Source organism: Podarcis cretensis (assembly GCF_951804945.1).
Source record: "Podarcis cretensis genome assembly, chromosome: 1".
NCBI classification, from domain to species: Eukaryota; Metazoa; Chordata; class Lepidosauria; order Squamata; family Lacertidae; genus Podarcis; species Podarcis cretensis.
This window is the reverse complement of record NC_137170.1, coordinates 43,942,583-43,963,376: the sequence shown is the minus strand read 5'-3', so window position 1 is coordinate 43,963,376 and position 20,794 is coordinate 43,942,583. Positions and strand designations below refer to the sequence as shown.

Below are 20,794 nucleotides of genomic sequence, written 5' to 3'. Positions count from 1 at the left end.
GCTTCCCTCTTCCGGGATACTGGCCGGATCTGACCTCCCCTCCGTTGTCTGACTCTCCGATGGAGGCGTGGTCAGCCCTGACTCCTCTCCTCTCCCTGCTGGGGGAGACGCTACTCCCGATACCTGTGACTCTCCCCCCCCACTATGCTCTGGTGGGGAAGCTGGTCCTGATTTCCAACTGCTGCTCTGGGAGTCCCCGCTGGCCCCTTGCTTCTAGGGTGTCCCCCTTGGGACCCTCCTTGCCCTGGCCACCGGCGCCCCCTTCTGTGAATCTTCCGATTCGCTGGAGAGGCTCATGGAATCTCTCGGGCCACTGTCATCTTCTCCTACGCTGCCCTCAGATTCTTCCCCTTCGCTCTCCATCTCCCCTCTTCCCTGTGCTTCTGCTCTTGAACCCCTGAAAATACCGCTTTATATTTTTAAGATAAATTTCAAAGCGGTTTACAGTACAGCATATTAAATCAATAAAACATAAAACAATCTGAAGGAAGTCTATACTTAAGCACCTTGGGCCAAATCCTCCTGCTGAGGAAAGATTTCCTATTGTAGAAATTTGTGTTCATTTTTCTTCAGCTGCGTTTGTCCTCATGTTCACATCACTGTGTTTGCTTTCACTCTTAAACTAGGGTTTGGGGACTGTGTCAAGATCCTTGAACTCCCTCCTAAGGCAGGCACAATTCAACCTCATTTGTTAATGGTCTTCCAGAAATTAAACTTTCCTGCTTTTAAGATTTCCACATTGTAGTCTGTGGTTTTACTGTATTTATTTTAATTTGCCAAATTGCTGGTGTGGGTGAACTAGTGCTTTTTAAAAAGTGTTGGAATATTTCTGCAATAACAGGTCTATTAAATTGCTAAATTCTGTTACCCGCTGAGCCTTTTCTTTTTTTAAGGCAAAATAAAGGTTTTAAATAAAAAAAACCCTCCCTAACAATATAGCCTCTATGTGACCTCTGACAGTACCATAGGACTCAACTCCTAGGTCTCTTCAGTCCCCCAAATAAATATTTGAGGGGTCCCACCCCCAACTTGATGGGCATTGCCATTCAAATGGTGTGTGTGCTGCATCTTGTGATTATGTGACTTGCCTGCTCCCCCAAAATACTTTTTTCAAGTTGGCACCTCTGGACAGTGCTGTTTCTTCAGGTGAGAAAATCCAAATTCAACAAGCATAGGCAGAGGCTATAATGCAGGCACTTTCAAGCATACTGACCTTGTCCCAAAAATTACAAAGAGAAGTTTAATGTGTGTATTTTATTAGAAATGGTTCACTTCCTCCTGATTTTATAACCACAGATGAATGCTTTGAAGAGACCAGAATGAGCTCTATTCATTACAGAGATTTTTTCAAGCAATGAAGTAGGTGGCAAAGGGCTCCCTCAAGGCAATTCTGTTCCTCAGGTTAACTATCTTTGTAACTGTTTAATGAGCCTCCTTGTACAGTTACGGTAATTTATTGGAATGGTTAACACAGAACCATTAAGGAACAGATTAGCTGAATGGAAGCCAGCCACAGTAAAACTGAGCATGGAGTATAGAAACATGCATCGTGAAAAAAACTGCCAAACTGTGACAGCCAGACCTTACAATCTGTACTTACCTCAATGGTGCAAGTCCACTGCATGCTTGAATAAATCAATTTTAAAGCCTACCATGGGCAAATAAAATGTGGCTTATTACAATATATAGTGGCTGCCTTAAGTACAGGGTTGGGCTCGTCAATATTTAAATGAGTTGCTCTGCAGTAATAGCAATTTTAAACTTTTTTTTTTTTTAAGCACTCCCAGTGAACTCCAAATTATAACATCTTTACTATTTATAGTGTTTCACATTCCAGACCCCGCAGTATGGTAACAGGGCTGATACCTGGACCTTAGAGGTGTACCATAGCAGGTGCAAAACTCCTGCTCAACCCAGCAGAGCTAGAAAAACTGATGACAGGATCACCAAAGGGAAGGGGATGGGTGGTCAGAGTTGTGAGTGCACTGGAAGCTGAGACTGTATACATGCAGTTCAATAGTAAAAGTATTTTCTTGTAATCTCTACAATTAAGCTTTGTATAGGAAGGAAGCCACCTAGATAGGAGCCTCCTTTATTTTTGTCATATTGGTTGCTCCGAAAACTTAAAATAGGGCCACTAGATATTAAAATATAGTACTACTGTCTTAGGTAGATAATCATGACTGCAGTTCATGAGCAAGAACCAGACAGTGTTTAGGAAAATGCGAGTAAAAGCCCTCTATTCTCAGAGAGGGAGGGGAACACTTGGTCCTAGACAAGGCAAAGCATTCCCACCTCCCACGCAATGAAGACATTTCCATTGTCTCTCAAGCCCAAGGGGAAGAAGGCTCAAAAGTTTCGTAGACAAGAATATAATAAACTGTTCTCATATAAACACCCTGCTTCAACCCTACACAGATGTACATTTGATTAGTAGTTGCAACCATCTGAAAGGCTCTGTCATCACATTCCTTCTTATAAAACAGAGCTGAACCTTTTTTTTTCTGCAGAAGGATGCATTCCATCAGGGGCAACATTTACAGAGCTGTATGCCAGGGGCTACTGTTGCTCAATTCACCCCATTCACACACCCCTCACCTGCACCCATTTAGAAACCCAAAACCAAGCTGCTGCTTCAAAGCACTCTCTCTGCAACTTTTCACAGACCTAAAGATGCTTGATAAGGTTTCAGCAATTATAAGGTGCAGCTGTGTCTGCAAGAAAGCTGAAGTGCTAGTTGCTGATGCAAACTTAAGCACTACACGGCCCAACTGACTACACACAGAGAGATAGACACTCTGAGCTATTCCTCCTTAGACAACCTGTTTGGCTTCTGTGCTGGGCAAGGAGAACATGGAAATGTGGCAGAGGCAGCCATGGACTGAATATACTATGGGTCATATTTGGCCCAGTGTCTAGTCATTAACCACCTCTTGATATAAAGGCAGTTGCTTCAAGCACTGCAGTGTACTCTCATTCAAACCCATTGGCCCATTCATAGAAAAGGAACCAGGATTAGCAATGAAGTCACTGGCCACAGAGAAGAGATCTTAAAAAGGAAGCCTATTTAAAAGCATCTTCACACATTCCACCCCCCGTATACTTAGGACAAAATGGATCAACATGGACACAGCTTTTTCTTTTCTTTTTTAAGTGGGACTGTTCTCTCCTCTTCCAATACTGTTTGGCACTTTCAGCATGGTTTCTTACAGTTGCCTGTTATAGCTGAAGCAGAAAACATGTTCAAGGTTGGTTTACTAACCATGATTTCAGGTCCTGGGTAGTAAACCCACAGTTTCCTACTTCAGATGTAATGGGAAACTGGTTTAAAGAAACCACAAGGGAACAGGGAGCATGCAGGTCTGACCCTTGTTCCCAGCTTAATAAATCATCTACTAAACCAGGATTATTACATATGAACTGACCAATTCAGTGTGCATCTAAATATGTAAAATGTGAATGCAAGTTTCCATTTCTTTCTCACACACACTAACACACAGTCTTTACAGAGTATTTTAAAAGTCTCAGGTCTCTTCCCAGTCATCATGTGCCCAGGCTGGCATCTTAGAGCAATATTCAAATTCTGCTCCCTTGTAGCGCAAAGCATGGAGATACATCACTAGATCTTTGGGTGATGGGTCCGGCCTCACTATCTTGCATTCTCCACAGAGAGGGTCCTTTTCGTCCCAGGACTCATTTGAGCAAGTTTCTCCACTTTCCGTCTTGTGCAGCTCTGCCTGAGGAACAGAATTCCGAGAACATGCCGATATCCTGCTCTTTTCTCCACCTGCAGATTCCTCACGAGTGCCAGAACTGACATTTACAGCGGTGTCCAACACAGCCTCCTGCACTCTGTCTCCTACAATGGGTTTCAAATCTTCCTCAGCAACGTCCAGGATACCCAAGCTCTGTTTTGAAAGATGCTCCTCCACCAAAGCCCGAAGCAGCTCATCATCCGTCTTATTAATATGGCCACCTTTACCCTTTTTGGGACCCCAGGCATCGGTGTTGTAGATGGGGTCATTAACAATAGGGTGTCCCAAAAACTGGAGATGGACACGGATCTGATGGGTGCGGCCAGTGTAAGGAAAACACTTCACCACACTAGTCTTGCCATTGTAGCTGAGCCTCCGGAAGACCGTTTTACAGACTTTACCCTTGGGATCCACTCGACACACCCCAACTTTGTAAGAGACAACCAGGATGGGTTCTTCACACGTCACCTCATTTTCTGGGAATTCTCCAAGTACACGGCACACATACTCCTTCTCCAGCTATTGCGGGGTATGGGGAAGTGGGGTGAAGGAAACAAAAATAAGAATCTGTTTAAGTTATAGAATGCAGAAGCCCCACAAAGACCACTGCATGGTATCTGGCAAGGGTCTGAACCAGTACCTATGCCTATCCGAGTGCTTTATGCAAGGGTAATGTCCACCAAATCCCTTCATTTCACTGTGAATTTTTCTATAGATAACAATAATGTGTCATAGTGGTTGGAGTGTTGGGCCTGTCTGAATCCCTGCTTCTACCATGAAGCCAGTGTTAGAAACTCAAATATATAAGCTAGGTGCCAAATGACTCCTTAAACCAGGGCTACAGTTGCCAAATAAAATGCCTAGTTGTCATTTTGAGGCCAGATGGCTTGAAAGTCATATAACTTTTGGGTTCCTGAAATTCATTCTGATTGTGCTGATAAAATATAACAGATAGAATTCTACAGGATGTGTTGCTAGTGTGTGAAAACAGTCAAAATCCAAGGATCCCCAGGCATGCACCTCCAGATGGAGGAGAGACATCAGGTGCCATCCTGGCACCCGGGCATCTTCATTTGGTTGCAAGTGGCCAATAGCCAGGTGCAAAATGCGCCTGGAGAATTTCAAACGCTGCATGGGTGTCACTCTAGCCTACTTTACAGGGTTGCTGTGAGGACAACAGGAGAGTATAACTCCACCTTTGTATGTCTCCCTGAGTTATTTGGAGGAAGGGTGGGTTATAAATGTGAACAAAAACCTTCGGGGCTTCACCTGTCGCTGTCGCACTTGCTCATCGATCCTCTTGGACACTTCTGCAGACTTTGCGAACATGAGGACGCCTGACGTCAGGCGATCCAACCGATGAATAGTGTGCAACTCCTTCAGGTTGTGCTCTTTACCCAAAATAAAAATGACAGTGTTGTGCCGAAATCTGCCACATGGATGGACAGGCAAGGATGAAGGTTTGTCTACAACCACAACCTCATCATTTTCTTCCAGGAACTCAATAGCCTGTGCTGTGACTGGAGGTTCATGGCGGTGTACGGTGTTCCGGATGAAGTCATTATTCTGAAAGCAAAACAATTACTGTACGTTAGCAGGAGCAGGAAACTTCCTAGAATAGCCTGTTTGTGAAGAATTATGGTTATTAGCTCCATTTACTAAAAAATAAATAAAAATGGGAAAAATAATAAAAGGGAATATTATTATCTATTGGTTATATATCCCCCAAGGATGCGCAAGGTGGGTAACATTATATATAGCAGTGTAATTTATATATAAAACTCTAGCACTTAGCTAAGACTGCAATCCTAGCCTCACTTCCTGGGAATAGGCCACTATGATTTACTTCTTAGTAGAGATGGTTAGGCTTGCATCCTAACTAAAACATTGAAAATATTTTCTTGTATCGAAAATACATTATCCTATGTCAGGTAAAGGCCTTCATATTATGTCAATTTCTATGACGTCTTGTTCCAACAACAACAACAGGGAGCAAAGTGAATTCTAATTTACATCTTTACAAACTAAAACAAAAATGCTTTCTGCCATTAATGTACATAATGACATGCTCCCATGAAATAGTAAGAATATTAGCAAAAATAATGAAGAGTCTTAGGGCACCTTACAGACTAACACATTCATTATGGTATAAACTTTTGCATGTAGACTACAGTCCACTTTGTCAGATGCAGGAAATGATGGTCCAGACTTGCAGGCAAATATATTCATGACTTTGAAGTGTGTGTGTTTGAGGGTGGGGGGAGAGAATTGAATATAGTGAGATCAGATGGAAATGATAAGCAGGTAAGTACAGAGAGTGGTAATTAGCTTATTAACAGTGACAATTCACAGATATGTTTTCATCACTTTAAACAGAAAAATTTTCACTGTCTACTTGCATGCCATTTCCTCCTGACCATACTATTTATAACTCCCCTCCCTCCGGGCATCAACCATGTATGTAGGTTTCTGCAACTTGTTCGACAGGCAAGGAGGCAAAACTGTTCCTGGATGGAGAAACCCAGCCAGGTGGGCAGGATATAAATAATAAAATTATTATTACCACTTAGGTGTGCATGTCAACTCCAAAACAGAAAGCAAGGTAACTGATCCACCTATACTACTTTCCTGTGGGTGGTTCCCCACTTCCTCATCGCCTGTTTTGGGAGCATACGAACATGCCATCTCCACGCCTGCAAACTGCCAAGCAGGAGGGTCGCGCCGTCGCTTCCCCGAATCGCCCGGCGCCACATCCTCCCTCCGTCCCGGCCTCACCTTGAGGATGACGCCCAGGTCCCGCACGGGCTGCTCGTTGAGCCGGAGGCGGCCCGCTTGGGCCGCGGCGCGGTAGTACTGGAGGGGCTGGGCGCGGAACTCGGTGCCGAAGACGTGCAGGAGGCTCTCGCCCACCCAGCGGCCCTTGCAGTAGGTCTGGAAGTCGAAGTAGTAGGGCCGCACTTTGCGGAGGCCGCCCTCGAAGTAGTAGCTGGTCTCGGCGAAGTGGCTCTGGCCGAAGCTGACGCCGGGGTTGCGCTTCTTGGGAGGCGGCACGTAGCGCTGCTCGCCTTCCTCGGCCGGCCCGGCCCGCTTCCCTTTCGCCTTCCCCTTCCCGGTCCACAGCCGGAGCCTCTTCACGGGCGGAGGGGAGCTCCCCTGCTCGCCGCCCGCCTGGCTCTCCTCCATGCTTCTGCTGGGCAAGAGCGAGGCCGCGGCGGCTGCCAACCAGCGCCGGGCGCCCGGCTCAGCTAAGAGCGACCGCCAGCACAGCTCCGAGCGCAGCACAGTCAGCCGCATGATCCGCGCGTCGCGGCGACACGGCTCCTCGGCGCTGGCCGGTGACGCGTCGTCACTTAAACCAATCGAGCTCGCTCCCAGTGACGCATAAGTCGCGCGACAAGACAGACCTGACGAGCGACTGCTCAGTCTGCCAGAAGTTCGCTTGTATGTAAAGCAAGCCCTTCAGGGGAAACGGCTCCGATAAGCTTACGCGGACATTATAGCCAGCTAGCTCCATTTTTTTAAATTAAATTTTATTAAATACAAAATAAAAAAAGAATATCAAATAAGAAAAGAAATAAACAAATTTCATACATGTACACATGAACATAATTATTTATACATCTGTAAAGCAATATTCAAAAAGAAGAAGAAGGGGGGAAAAGAGAATAAAAGAGGAAAGAAAAGTTAAAAATAGAAATTTAGGGAATAAAAAAGTGTTCACCATAAACAACAATTTCAGATCTATACTTCCATACAATTTTATGCTCCATTTTATTTTGCACATCCACACCAGGACATTCGCAGGGAAACCAAAATGCTGGTTTGCAAAGCTATTGTACTACCAACTTTATTGTATGCTTGTGAAACATGGACCACTTATAAACGCCATCAGAATCATCGGGGACTACAATTTTTTTTACACATCACGTGGGAAGACTGGCGAACTAATGCCAGTGTACTGGAAGGAAGCAAAGATCACCAGTGTCGAAGCAATGATTTTTACACATCAACTTCATTGGACTGGTCATGTTGTGCAGATGCCTGATTATCCTCCAAAGCAACTACTTGATTGCAAACTTAAAAATGGAAAGCGTAATGCTGGTAGTCAACAAGAGAGGTTTAAAGACTCTCTCAAGGCAAAGCTAAGAAGATGTAGTATAAACACTGACAACTGGGAAACACTTGCCTGCGAGTGCTCCAGTTGGAGAACAGCCTTTATCAAAGGTGTCATGGACTTTGAAGACACTTGAACTCAGGATGAAAGGGAGAAACATGCTAAGAGGAAGGCATGCTTGGCAAACTCTCACTGTGATCAACTCCCGCTTGGAAACCTATGTCCAACACTGTGGAAGGACTTGTGGATCCAGAATTGGTCTCCAAAGTCATTTATGGACTCACTGTTAAGACCGTGTTCACGGAAGACAATCTTACTGGGCTATGAGTGATTGCCAAAGAAAAAGAAGAAATACACACACCCCCTTCTGTATTGAGTCATACATTTCTGGCACAGCACAAGATGCTGAAACGCTGCCCACTGCTATCCAGTATTAAATAGCAAGAAGATCCAATCTTACAGATGACAATATGTACAAGCTGCAGGGCGACGGTATTAGCTTGGTGGGTAGCAGTATTCCCTCCATGAGTAGAGACAGTACACCTTCAAATACCAAAAGGTAAGAACAAACAGGTATTCTGACTTACATGTGAGATTTTAAACAGATGGGTGGCTACTGATGAAAACAGATGCTTGAGGAGAGTCCTCATCCAGCAGGACAAATTGTATTATGAGTGTAATAGAAAAAACAAAGAAGAAAAGCAAGATCCAAGTTCATGAGTTTATTAGATTGAGATGTTACAATTGTGGGCTATTTTCAGTTATGTCCTTTTTCAGAAGTAGAAGACCAATTAAATTATTCTCCCAACAGCAGGCGGCCACATAAGCATTGCTTCCTTGCATAATAAAAAGGCATATTGTGCACAAACACCCACCTTAACTTTTTCTTTTGCTTTGGCATGCAGGATTTTTTTTGTATCCTATGAAATAGCTGGACTGATGCTAGTTATCAGTCTTGAACCTATCACTCTGCTTTGCCTTCCAATTCCAAGAGTTCTTGGAGTTAACAGAAAATGAATCTGTTAGCCTAGTGGAAGGACTGATCCTAGCTTCCCTCACATTACAAGAGTTGTTATCTTTAATAGTATTAAAGAAGTCCATTTAAGAAGCAGAGCCCTATGCATTTATCTGCACAGCATAAGAATGCCTATTCTTTCCAAACACAGTTCACAGGTTTTCCAAAGATCCTTTAAAAGTGATTTAAGATCTTTAAAGTTCACCCCTAAAGAAAAAGAGACAATTGACAATTAATATAAACATACATAATATATTTTCGCAAAAATCAAGTGTTCGCACTTAGCTGGAGAGATGAAAATATTGCCCAAAGTGAAATGGTATTCCTTGCCTTGAGTTTTCTCAAAGTTAATATATACAGCTAAGTGGTAGAGACCATAATATAAGCAGTTAATGAAATCACAGGTAAAAAGGGAAATGCCATTAGGTTAACATGCAAATATCTATGATGATTTGATCACTCCAGGAAAATGATGGCTCTGCAATTCATTTGATTCAGGAGTTTTACTCTTCATTTAGAAAAATAAGACCTTAATGTTGGGAAGTGACATGAATATTGGGAAAGGGCAATGTAGATTTTCTAAACTTCAGATATAAAAACATTTTTTTACATATAGAAGCAGGAATAAATAGCCATTTGTGGGTGTTGTCTCTGCATGCAAGCAAAGCATCCACACAGGGAAGGATCATGCCAATAGCATCATTAAATGCCCCTAGCAGATGCTGGATCTTCTTGGGCCAAATATTATGGACCTGTTTCAAGGTTTTGACCTTCAAAATTGATGTTTGTGGGCCTTTTAAATATACATTCTGACTGATTTTTTTAACATAGACTCTACCTATTCATCTGTGTTTACAAGAGGCAATAGAGTTTTCCTTATCCCATGTATCATGAGGCACAGTACAATCACTACTTGGTCTTATATTTTCCCCGTGAACAAGGGCTAACGGAAACACTGGCTTTCTCTTGCCCAATATCAGTTTAGCTATAATAACCTGGTTTGGAAACTCAGCTCTTGGCTTGCCATTGTTCAGTGTCCCGTCCTCCCCACTTCATTGACGTTTACATCCTGCTTTAATTAAACCACTATTGGCCATTATGTCTGACTGCAGTTGAATATTATTTTTTAAACGCTCAGTCTAACCTGCCTCACAGGGTTGCTATGGAGATTAAATTAAAGACCACCTTGAGCTCCTTGAAGAAAAGGTTGGGTGGTAAATGCAATAAATAAATAAACAAACAAATCCACATAAAAAGAGCCTGCTGAATCAGGTCAGTGGCCCATCTAGTCTGGAATCATGTTCTCACAATCGAATGCCTGTGAGAAGCCTACAAACCTACTGAAAAATAAGCTTAGCTTTGTTCAATTGGGCTTTCTTGCAAAAGTGCCTATTATCACAGCGTTACATAGCCTTAAAAAGAACATTAAGTTACCTCTATATTGGGGTGGGGAAACTTTTTGGTTTAACCGGTGGGTGTGATCTGGAAAAAATGGACTTAAGGGACAAACGGACCCAGGCCAGGCCACATTTGGTCCATGGGACAAAGGTTCCCACTCCCTGTATGTTTCCCAAGACATTTACTCTCTGTTTTAAGAGAATACACAGTTTTTTAAAAATGGTTTCACTACGAAGTTGCTCACAGCATATTAATATCTTTGCCTAATAAAACACACCCTGTGATAGGGATTCTCTTTTTAGTAGTGTTATAACTGTGGGGATTCTCTTTTTAGTAGTGCTGTAACTGTGGGGAAAGTGAGCTTTTATCCAGCAATGCCTTGGAACACAAGAGGGTAGGAGCTTATTAATAATTTACCGAGGCCACTGTTTCTCTTTGTCTGTCAGAGGGACATATATCACACCCATCAGCTGCTTTTCCACAATCTGCCCGTCTTTGGTTTTGTCATACTGCATCAAAACCTGGTTTCCACCCTCTGGCCCTACGGGCAGAATTAGTCGTCCTCCAGGTTTCAGCTCATTCAGCAACTAGTAGTAAGAATCAATAAGAGCAATAAGGCAAAACAGAAACAAAATGGAGAAATTCAGTTTCCACGTACAGACAAAAGGGAAGAAAGACAAACTGAACACTGTTCTCTGGCTCTTGAAGTAGTCCATGAAAAGCGGCCATTTCCAAAATAAAAATTAAAAATGGCAACACATTTGCTACTCACTTATACCTAAACACTCTCTGTGTGATGTTTTGCCTGCTGAGAAATGCCAAGAGTGAACCATTTTTCCTACACCTCATGTCAATAGAAACATGGTCAAATCTCCAGGCCATCAGAGATTTCAGAACGTAAAACATTGTCTCTGTTCTATTCAATTTTAGTTCTCTTTCCTTATGATAACAGCTGAAACATATTGTTACACTTTTTTCACAACTGTCTTCTAGACTTAGTAAATTAACTGCTTCAAAAAGGTTCCAAGCCAGAGCCGAGAGGAAAGAGACAGGCAACTTTCTCTCTTACCTCCTTTGGCACTGTGGGTGCAGCTGCTCCAACATGGATGGCATCGTAAGGGGCTTCTTCAGGGTACCCCTTTCTGCCATCCCCAACTGTGGAGAGAGAAAGAGAATGTGCAGTGAAGGTTCTTGTTCAGATGGCAGCTTCTCCTATACACTTCTCCTTTGCCTTTCCTTTCACTTGGCATCTGCGTGCAAGGAAGACTTGTATGCAGATTATGTTGGCACTGGGGGTATCAAAATGAAGTATAATAACCCTAGTGAGAGACCTAAAAAAGAGAACTGTGCTCTTTGATATTACCAAGGTTAGGTGGAATTGGGAAAGCAGAGCTGAAGAGACGTGGGTGGCGCTGTGGTCTAAACCACTGAGCCTCTTGGGCTTGCCAATCAGAAGGTTGGTGGTTCGAATCCATGTGACGTTGGTGAGGTCCCATTGCTCTGTCCCAGCTTCTGCCAACCTAGCAGTTCAAAAGCACACCAGTGCAAGTAGATAAATAGGTACCCACTAAGGCAAGAAGGTAAATGGCATTTCCATGCACTCTGGCACCCGTCACGATTTCCCATTGTGCCAGAAGTGGTTTAGTCATGCTGACCACATGACCCGGAAAAGCTAGCTATGGACAAATACTGGCTCCTGCACCGCAACCCCATAGTAGCCTTTGACTGGACTTAACCATCCAGGGGTCCTTTACCATTACTTTTTAGATGCTCAGAAATCATTACTCTCGCTTCCCCCAACCTGTTGCTCTCCAGATGTTTCAGACCATAATCCTCGTTATCCCTGACCAATGGTCGTGTGACCGGGACCAATGGGAGTTGTAGTCTGGAGGGCTTCAGGCTGGGAAGACTGCATTACAAAAATATACTTCTACATTGCAATCCTGTGTGTGGTTATTTGGAAGTAAGAATTGCGCTCAATAGTGCTTATTCCCATGTAAGTGTGCTTAAGACTGCAGGCTCGGAAAACTAGCTCTAAATGTGCAATCCTCTGCAGTAGCTTGTTCATTTATTTTCATGAAACAAATCTTAGGGTTATTGCTAGGCTGAAACTGTTCCTGCTAAGTAAAGTTTTCACAAGTGTGAAGGGGTTCTAGCTTTGTTGTTGTTGTTGTTTAGTCGTTTAGTCGTTTCCGACTCTTCGTGACCCCATGGAACAGAGCACCCCAGGCACTTCTGTCTTCCACTGCCTCCTGCAGTTTGATCAAACTCATGCTGGTAGCTTCGAGAACACTATCCAACCATCTCGTCCTCTGTCGACCTCTTCTCCTTGTGCCCTCCATCTTTCCCAGCATCAGGGTCTTTTCCAGGGAGTCTTCTCTTCTCATGAGGTGGCCAAAGTATTGGAGCCTCAGCTTCAGGATCTGTCCTTCCAGTGAGCACTCAGGGCTGATTTCTTTAAGAATGGATAAGTTTGTTCTTCTTGCAGTCCATGGGACTCTCAAGAGCCTCCTCCAGCACCATAATTCAAAAGCATCAAATTTGCAAAGGATACCGATGCTCACCTAGAAGTTTCACTCGGCCAGAACTCAACAAAGAGGGATCATCTTCTCTGAGGTTTTTGATGGACTCATGAACCAGCTGTTCAATGTGTTCGATTCCCACTGCCTTCCCTGTGGGACCCACCTGTCAAGAGATACCACATGTGCTTCAAATCTGTGTTACTACTACAAACAAAATTATCTGAGAAGAGCAGAGAGGTTCCCTTTTTTGCAATGCCTGATAATTTTTATCCAATTATTTCTCCATCCAGTTTTAGAATGACAGAAGGGATAGTTCCAATGACTAGTTACCTTGAAAATGAACAGTCCCTTTGCAGTTATTCCTACAATTTTACCTGTCCCGTGTTCCACATGATCATTAAATATACTAATTGGCCAATTCCAATGGAGGAAAATCTTATAGTACAATTCTATGCATGCCTGCTCAGAACTACCGTAAGTCATGTTGAATTAATGAGACATACTCCCAAGTAGCTGTGTATAGGACTGCAGCCTCATTCTATCCCCCCCCCCCCCCAGTGCTAGGCAATTTACTTGGCAGGACAGTGGAGGAATAGTTTCAGAATTCTATATGTAGAGAGGCGTTTCTTGTTGCTTTTGTTAAAATTGTGTTAAAACTAAAATTCACTTTAGCAGACCCCTTGCAATTTATCCAAATTCAATCATTTTCAGCAGTCAAATCCTGCTCTACAGAGAAGCAACACCAAACATATGCATAAGATCATCTGTTCTTTAAGAAGGTAAGCTTTACAAGTAGATGTTTTTAGCCAAACAGAAAAAAAAGGATTTCCTCTCAATTTCCATTCTGCTTACCATCCTTGCAAAGCAAGCTGTGAGGTATCCACTTCCTGATCCGACATCCAGCGCCTTTGCTCCTTCCACTAGCTGGTCCTTCAGTAACTCAAGGGCATGAGCATGCTGTGGGAGAAAGCAACTATATTTCACTCTTCCCACACCGGCATCTTTCATGATCCCCTTGCCAAAAGGCAACAAGAAGCAGGATGGTTAAGATACACAGTCTTACTAAAGATTTTGAGGTTGCTTCTGTTAAGTTGACGCCCACAGATATTTCAGCTGAGGAATTTCTCCAAGGCATGTTAAAGTTTGCAATAGAAGCACACACAAGGTGTGGAGAAGAAACGACTAGACTGCCTGCTCCCAAGGATCCTCGATGATATGCAAGGGGTGGGGTGAGACTGAGAGGGCCTGCAAGTTTTCCAGCTCCTCCTGGTGGCTTCAAAGCCTCAGTAGCAGTCATGGAAAGGGAGGGGAAGGGCCTGAGACTGAAGAAGGCAGATGCTGTCTCTTGAGACAGGATAAAGGAGGTGATGTCAAGCGGTAGGCCAAGATACCTACTTCTGCCCCATGATGAGCAGGACATTTCTGACCTGATAGCCAGCCAGCAGCGAGTGCAACCTGTATTCCTGAATGAAGCAAGGAACAGCTGTCCTAAGCTCTGAGGGGTTTGGGACCACCCCAAAACCGGTGGGCTTGTTTACACGCATTTCCAGCACACAGGATTGTTCAGCCAATGCCTAGCAGAAAGAATTCGCCATCGTCACCAATTCAGGGGATCTCAGGCAACAGGACCACAGAAGATTGCCTAAAACCAGCACCATTGCTAGCCAGAGAAAGCAGCACTTGGCCAAATGAACCAATGAATTGACTCTGCATAAGGCAGCTGCGATGGTTCATGGCCTTTGTGCTTCCTCAACCACTGAATGCTATCAATGCAAATACTGTATATTATTGGATGTAAAAGTATGTCTTACCATGTGAGGAGCACTGATGGTTGCCTTGTACCCTGAAAGAAAGCTGTGGATAAGTTTGCTTTTCATGTTATAACTACAACAATTGGAGCATTTTCTAGCGATTTGTACGTTTCTCACCACAAATCCGCCCTTTCGGTTTTCCTAGACAACTCAAAGACCTAAGGATTTCCAGCTTTCAGCTTGACATACTATCTGTAGAATATTTTGTCCACTTTGCTAGTTTTCAGAGCTTACTTTTGCAGCCCATAAACAAAGGACAACACTCAGTCTTACAGAATTAAGACTTCAAATGATCTTGGGCTGCTAGAACGCTGGGCTGAAACTAACACGATGGAATTTGACAGAGATAAAGGCAAAGTCCTGCATTTAGGTGCAAAACACAAAAATAAAGGTGCAAGGATAGAGTGGAGGAGACCTGGCTTGGCACAAGCTGAATGAGTTAGTAGTGTGATGCAGCTGCTAAAAAGCCAATGCCTGAACAGTAGCCATAGTGTCCTGATGAGAAGAAATAATGGTTTCACTTGCTTTCTAGACTGGCCAGGCTGCATCTGAGGTAGAGTCCTGTCCTGGATGCCACATTTTAAGGAAGACATTGAGAAACTAGGGGGGTGTCCAGAGCAGGGTGACCAGGATCATTAAGAGATCTGGAAACTATGCCCTATGAAGAATGCTTGAAAGAGCCGAGTACGTTTAGCCTAGAGAAGATTAAGTGGAGACCTGACAGCCACCTTCAGATATCTGAAGGGCCGTCATGTAGAAGGAGTAGATTTGTTCACAGGGATTTGCTCCAGAGAACAGGACTAGAATCAGCAAGTGGAAGTGGCAGGGAAGCAGATGCTGGGAAAGGGTTAGGAAAGCTTCTTAATGGCTCAAGGGTAGAACAGTTCTGCCTTGGGAGGTGGTGAGCTGGAGATATCTAAGCAGAAGCTGGGCTAGATGACTTCTGAGATCCCTCCCAACTTTAGATTCTAGGATTTGGAGAGTTCCCAAAAGACAATGCTATGGACAATACGGTCTCTAAAATATACAGTATTTCCTTTAACTGACATTGCAATCTGCAGCAACATTTCTTACCAATTGACTGAGGAGAGTCCATATATGGAAAATACTTGATATAGTGGGATCTGTCTGTTGCCAACAACACTTTAAGGACTTGCTGAGACTTAATCACACCATTTTCTACAGAAAAACACGAGAGAGGATAATAAGGCTGACAGCAGCATACTTTTTATTACTATTTATATTTAGTATCACTTTTATGTTGTTTGATACTGAATTTTACTGCACTGTGGTCCAAAGACAGGCATACATTTACACTGCTTTTTTTTATTTAATATTTATTTATTGCATTTCTATCCCACTTTTTTCTCCAAGGAGCTCAAGGTGGCATAAATGGGTCTCCCTCTCCTCATTTAATCCCCACAACAGCACTGTGAGGTAGGTTAGGCTGAGACAGTGACTAGCCTAAGGTCACCCAGTGAGCTTCATGGCCAAGTGGGGATTTGAACCCTGGTCTCCCAGGTCCAAGGGACGCAGGTGGCGCTGTGGGTTAAACCACAGAGCCTAGGACTTGCCGATCAGAAGGTCAGCAGTTCGAATCCCTGTGACAGGGTGAGCTCCTGTTGTTCAGTCCCAGCTCCTGCCAACCTAGCAGTTCAAAAGCACGTCAAAGTGCAAGTAGATAAATAGGAACTGCTCCGGCGGGAAGGTAAACGGCGTTTCCATGCGCTGCTCTGGTTCGCCAGAAGCGGCTTAGTCATGCTGGCCATATGACCCGGAAGCTGTACGCCAGCTCCCTCAGCCAATAAAGTGAGATGAGCGCCGCAAACCCAGAGTCGGTCACGACTGGACCTAATGGTCAGGGGTCCCTTTACCTTTACCTTTACTCCCAGGTCCTAGTCCAACACTCTAACCACCACACCACACAGGCTCTCATTGTATCCACTATCTATCCATACACATGCATGCAACACACCAGGGAGAGGGAAAGGGGGTTATTGTTCTAGACTCCAAATTCAGCAAATAAACCTTTGATGCTGAAACCCAGCCACATTGCTCAGCTCCAGTTCATGCAAATAAGTCCACATATGCAGACCACCCTGCTACTGCCTGTGAAAAGCTGGTACAGGTTTGCAATCCTAACCCTCTGGTGTTAAGAGGTGGGCAGTTTAGGATGCATCACGTCTTTGCTTGCGGTGTGGCTCCATTACATAACAAGCCCAAGCTCCACCCGAGATAGTGGGACACTACTGCCAGTGGGTCTCCTGCCAGAGGCAGCCAGTAGAAACGCCCCCCCCCCCAAAAAAGGGCATTATAGGAGTAAGGCAACAGAGGTTTCAGACCCAGAGCCCACAAATTCCCCAAGGGGCCCAAGGAACTGGCACAGCACCAATGGACCACCCTCCCTACCTTCCATCCTAAGCAGCAATAGCAAGCTGGGATTTGGATGCAGGGGAGGTTCTGCTCGTCCTTGGCCCCGATTATAATTAGTCCCTCTGTTCCCATGAGCCACAAAATAGAAATCAGCTCATCTAGACAATTTGGGTACAGGCTCACATTCAGGTCTCTGGCTACACTTCATGTAAAATAAGAGAAAAAGCAATTGCTCTCAATAGCTTTGTGTAAAAATAAACCCTGACCAGTCCTGTTTCATATGAGGGCTTTACCGAAAAATACCAAACACAAAGAGATCTGTTCTCAGAGACAGTGCTTTAAGCTGGGTTTGACGTTCAATAAAACAGCTTGGGAAAGTGTGACTGGGGAAATGAACTTGACTTAAGATTTCACCTCTAGAACTGGACAGATTATGCTGTGCTCTCTTAGGATGTCATTTACACATTATCATCCATTCCACAGAAAAGATCCACACAATTGGCCTAACATTGCAGCTGTGCCCTGGGTGAGCCCAAGGAAAAACAGGTGCAATGGCAGGGCTGTAACTTGCAAAATATACTCATTTTCTTTTTTAAAAAATAAACAATCGTTGGATGGACAAATACAGAAAGGTTCCCAGTTAATTGTTTTGCTTTTTTATGGCCATCATAGCCACTGGCAGATTGACTCTCCTGGTTTCTGTACTGTCTGAGTAAGCTCCCATCTAAAACAGGCAGCCTGAGGAGGATGACAATTATGGATTATTGCATTCCCAAAGAAACTCATTAGAAGAAATGGCTACCTGCCTCAGCTGTAGGGGAGCTGAGCCTCTGCATGCTCTGAATAACCTTTCTTAAATTAGATGCTTAGGATGGATTTCTCTATTGCATCATTTGTGGCTGCTTGTATAGCTGAATACATTGGCAGAGCAGACAGACACGAGCCCAGAATCTTAAAGCTCATATGCAGGTAGAATTTTAAAACAGGTTTTCACACTGACATCCACTCCATGAAATAGGTGTCAAGTCAACAATGCTAAAAATAAGTGAGGATTTTGGACAGTATCCAAACATTTCATCAGCTGTTTTAGAGGTGAGCCCTGAACATCAGGCTGCTGCTGGTCCTTGGTTCTGTTTGCTCTGTATTGTACTTACTGTAAAGATTGTTGATCAGTTCCGCATGTGTCTTTCCAGTCGAGGTCCAGGCCATGGTTCTTGTCAGCAGGAGTCCCATGAGCAAGGTAGCAAAAGGCAGCGTACAGCTCATCCCATAAAAATGTGCAGGGGATTCCCAAGCCTGACCAGCCAGTCACAATGAACCAAAGAGAGAAAGTTTTTTTATATTTAGAGCAAGATCATGTAACACCTCATAGAAACCAAATCCTCCACACGCAGGAGCCGCCAAGATTAAGAACAGATGCACAGATGCAATACAGGGAAATCTGGAGAACACATTTGCCATCTAAGTCAAATACTAACAGACTGTTTGATGTCAATAAAAGTACTGCTGATAAGTTTAAAAAAACCAAAAAAAAAAACCACCAGTCCAAGAAGTTAGAAGAGAGATATTAGAGCATTGGACTAGGTTCAGGGAAAGTCAGGTTAAAATCCCCACTGTGTTATGAAACTCACTGAGTATGTAGATAAAGAAGGGTCTACACCACCTTGAGCTCCTTGGAAAGAAAGGTGGAATGCAAATGTATTAATAAATAAATAAATTTTGTTATCACAGTGACAAAAATAAATACAAACTAAGGACATTGATAAGGGGACAAGGGTGGCGCTGTGGGTAAAAGCCTCAGCGCCTAGGGCTTGCCGATCGGAAGGTCGGCGGTTCGAATCCCTGCGGTGGGGTGCGCTCCCGCTGCTCGGTCCCAGCGCCTGCCAACCTAGCAGTTCGAAAGCACCCCCGGGTGCAAGTAGATAAATAGGGACCGCTTACCAGCGGGAAGGTAAACGGCGTTTCCGTGTGCTGCGCTGGCTCGCCAGATGCAGCTTTGTCACGCTGGCCACGTGACCCGGAAGTGTCTCCGGACAGCGCTGGCCCCCGGCCTCTTGAGTGAGATGGGCGCACCAACCCCAGAGTCTGTCAAGACTGGCCCGTACGGGCAGGGGTACCTTTACCTTTACCTTAAGGACATTGATAAACGTAAGGAGTTGGCCAAGATATTTTACTGTCTGTGGCCAAGCGGCACATAGCAGTGCACGGCATGTCCTCCTCGCTACAATCAGGGTGTGTTGCAGCCAATGGCAATCAAAGCTATTTTGGCACATGAGGCAGAAAACCCTACAGACACCTCCTTCCTGGCAGCAAGACTACAATAATAATTGTAACATTATAAAATAAAATTATAAAATAGAACAACAGACACTTTGCTGCCTATTAATGGGACTCAAAATGTGTTGTCCAAGGCAGCCGCCTCACACGGCCAAGGCTGTAGGTGTGGGCAGGGAGGGCCAGTAAAGGGGAGTGGGCAGGTTAAGCTAACAAGTGAAATAATTTGCAATAGTGCTTATCTATTCTTTTTTGTAGAGACTGGGCTGTGACTGTAATTGTCTGCAAAGCTGTATCACTGACTTACAGCACACCAACTTGTAGAACAAATGGGAAAATGGATTTTTAAAATACTACATGTATAAAATATTACGTGCATTACCAACCCATTTGTATGGGTTGCTAACTTACTTGTGAGTGGTCACACAAATAACATAAATAACAATTATCTCACTTGGCGTTTTTTGTTTTTTTGCATTGCATTTCCTTCTGACCACAGATTGCAATTTCCACCCACATAAATATCTACCTGTAACTTAGGACAACACTTCATGTATATGAGGGAAATGGACTACTGCCCACAAAACCCGATGCCATAATAAATGGGCTAGCCTTTAATGGTACCAGTGTTGTTACCATCGACATACATACATATTTGTTCCTCAAAGCATGTGTCTCAAAGCAAAAACAAGGCATTGGATGAAGGGCAGTATACGAATTTGATAAATCGTAAGAAAAGGAAAGGTCCGCCCCACTAAAAGATGAGCATAGAAAGAGGCACTTCAACTCAAGAGTCAACCCCCTCCCCTCTTGGTGTCTTATGACGGGGAAGGTGGGGAAGAGCCTTGTATATGCAAGGCTCCTTAGTGGTAAGAGGAGGTGGGCTGGGCTGGGCTCCAACTCCTCTTCTGAGGGTTTTCTGAGGATCCCCTCTGACGCCTCCCTCCCAAGCGCCAGGAGAAGAGAGAGCAGACTGCTGTCCCCCCAAAGGCAGCTCAGTCTCGAGCAGCCCTCCCGCTTCCCAGAGAGAACCAAGACCCAGGACCCCGTCCCCAGGATCCCACCCCTCCCACAAAAAGGCGGACTCACCTGCGCAGCCGCACTAAGTCCTCCGCACTCGCATTCTCGCCCTCCTAGCTCCTCCTCTTTCAGCAGCTGCTTATTACGGCATTTGAGAGCAACTGGGGGAATTGAGGCCTGCTGTTGTTTACGCTGTTGCGTAAGCGGGAGAGAGAAGCCGCCGATCAGTAACTTCCGCCCGGCTTTAAGATGTCGCGCGCGACGGTTCCTAAAGAGATCGTATAAAATGAAGATATCCTCACTTCCGGTTCTGCTTAGGCACTTCCATGCTCAGGGGCCTGAGGGGTGGGGCACATGTCCGTGCAAAATTGCCAATGACGTAGCGATAAAGCTGACAGGACTTTCTGGTTTCTCTGCTCTGAAATAATCACGCCTGCCGCGCCCTGCCTCCAGAGGTTATTTCTTCTTGATTTCTCCACCGTTCTTACCCCGCACCTCCTAAGTTTGTCAAG

At 44.4% G+C, this 20,794-nt stretch overlaps 2 protein-coding genes across 5 annotated transcripts; both read right to left on the bottom strand.

The window, feature by feature from the left end:
- Positions 1-1,239: 1,239 nt before the first annotated feature.
- Positions 1,240-7,078, bottom strand: RPUSD2 (RNA pseudouridine synthase domain containing 2). Its single transcript, XM_079964844.1, has 3 exons — positions 6,531-7,078; positions 5,025-5,321; positions 1,240-4,274 (listed from the first exon to the last, which is right to left on the bottom strand). Exons 1-3 carry the CDS (start codon positions 7,047-7,049, stop codon positions 3,525-3,527), a joined length of 1,566 nt encoding a protein of 521 aa, XP_079820970.1. The 5' UTR covers positions 7,050-7,078; the 3' UTR covers positions 1,240-3,524.
- A 1,498-nt stretch (positions 7,079-8,576) lies between these two features.
- Positions 8,577-20,532, bottom strand: LOC307209764 (protein-L-isoaspartate(D-aspartate) O-methyltransferase-like). 4 transcript variants are annotated; one of them, XM_079965135.1, is made up of 9 exons: positions 20,352-20,532; positions 18,143-18,284; positions 15,690-15,794; positions 14,616-14,647; positions 13,657-13,761; positions 12,847-12,967; positions 11,352-11,437; positions 10,700-10,869; positions 8,577-9,091 (listed from the first exon to the last, which is right to left on the bottom strand). In XM_079965135.1, exons 2-9 carry the CDS (start codon positions 18,252-18,254, stop codon positions 9,079-9,081), a joined length of 744 nt encoding a protein of 247 aa, XP_079821261.1. In that variant the 5' UTR covers positions 18,255-18,284; positions 20,352-20,532; the 3' UTR covers positions 8,577-9,078. The 4 variants fall into 4 exon arrangements, with proteins under 4 accessions (XP_079821261.1, XP_079821259.1, XP_079821260.1 ...); XM_079965133.1 differs by lacking the exon at positions 20,352-20,532 and adding an exon at positions 19,899-20,307; XM_079965134.1 differs by lacking the exon at positions 20,352-20,532 and adding an exon at positions 19,914-20,307.
- Positions 20,533-20,794: the final 262 nt, after the last annotated feature.

What these genes read in the sequence shown, in the direction of transcription:
- LOC307209764 (XM_079965133.1), bottom strand. Translation starts at nt 19,958, where the DNA reads ATGCCTTGTTTTTGCTTTGAGACACATGCTTTGAGGAACAAATATGTA. An exon ending in ACTGATCAACAATCTTTACA is followed by an intron (nt 15,795 to 18,142) that starts GTAAGTACAATA and finishes GTTTTTCTGTAG; the next exon opens with AAAATGGTGTGATTAAGTCT. An exon ending in CCATCAGTGCTCCTCACATG is followed by an intron (nt 13,762 to 14,615) that starts GTAAGACATACT and finishes TTTCTCCCACAG; the next exon opens with CATGCTCATGCCCTTGAGTT.
- RPUSD2 (XM_079964844.1), bottom strand. Translation starts at nt 7,049, where the DNA reads ATGCGGCTGACTGTGCTGCGCTCGGAGCTGTGCTGGCGGTCGCTCTTA. An exon ending in ACCTGGGCGTCATCCTCAAG is followed by an intron (nt 5,322 to 6,530) that starts GTGAGGCCGGGA and finishes TTTTGCTTTCAG; the next exon opens with AATAATGACTTCATCCGGAA. An exon ending in AGCAAGTGCGACAGCGACAG is followed by an intron (nt 4,275 to 5,024) that starts GTGAAGCCCCGA and finishes ACCCCGCAATAG; the next exon opens with CTGGAGAAGGAGTATGTGTG.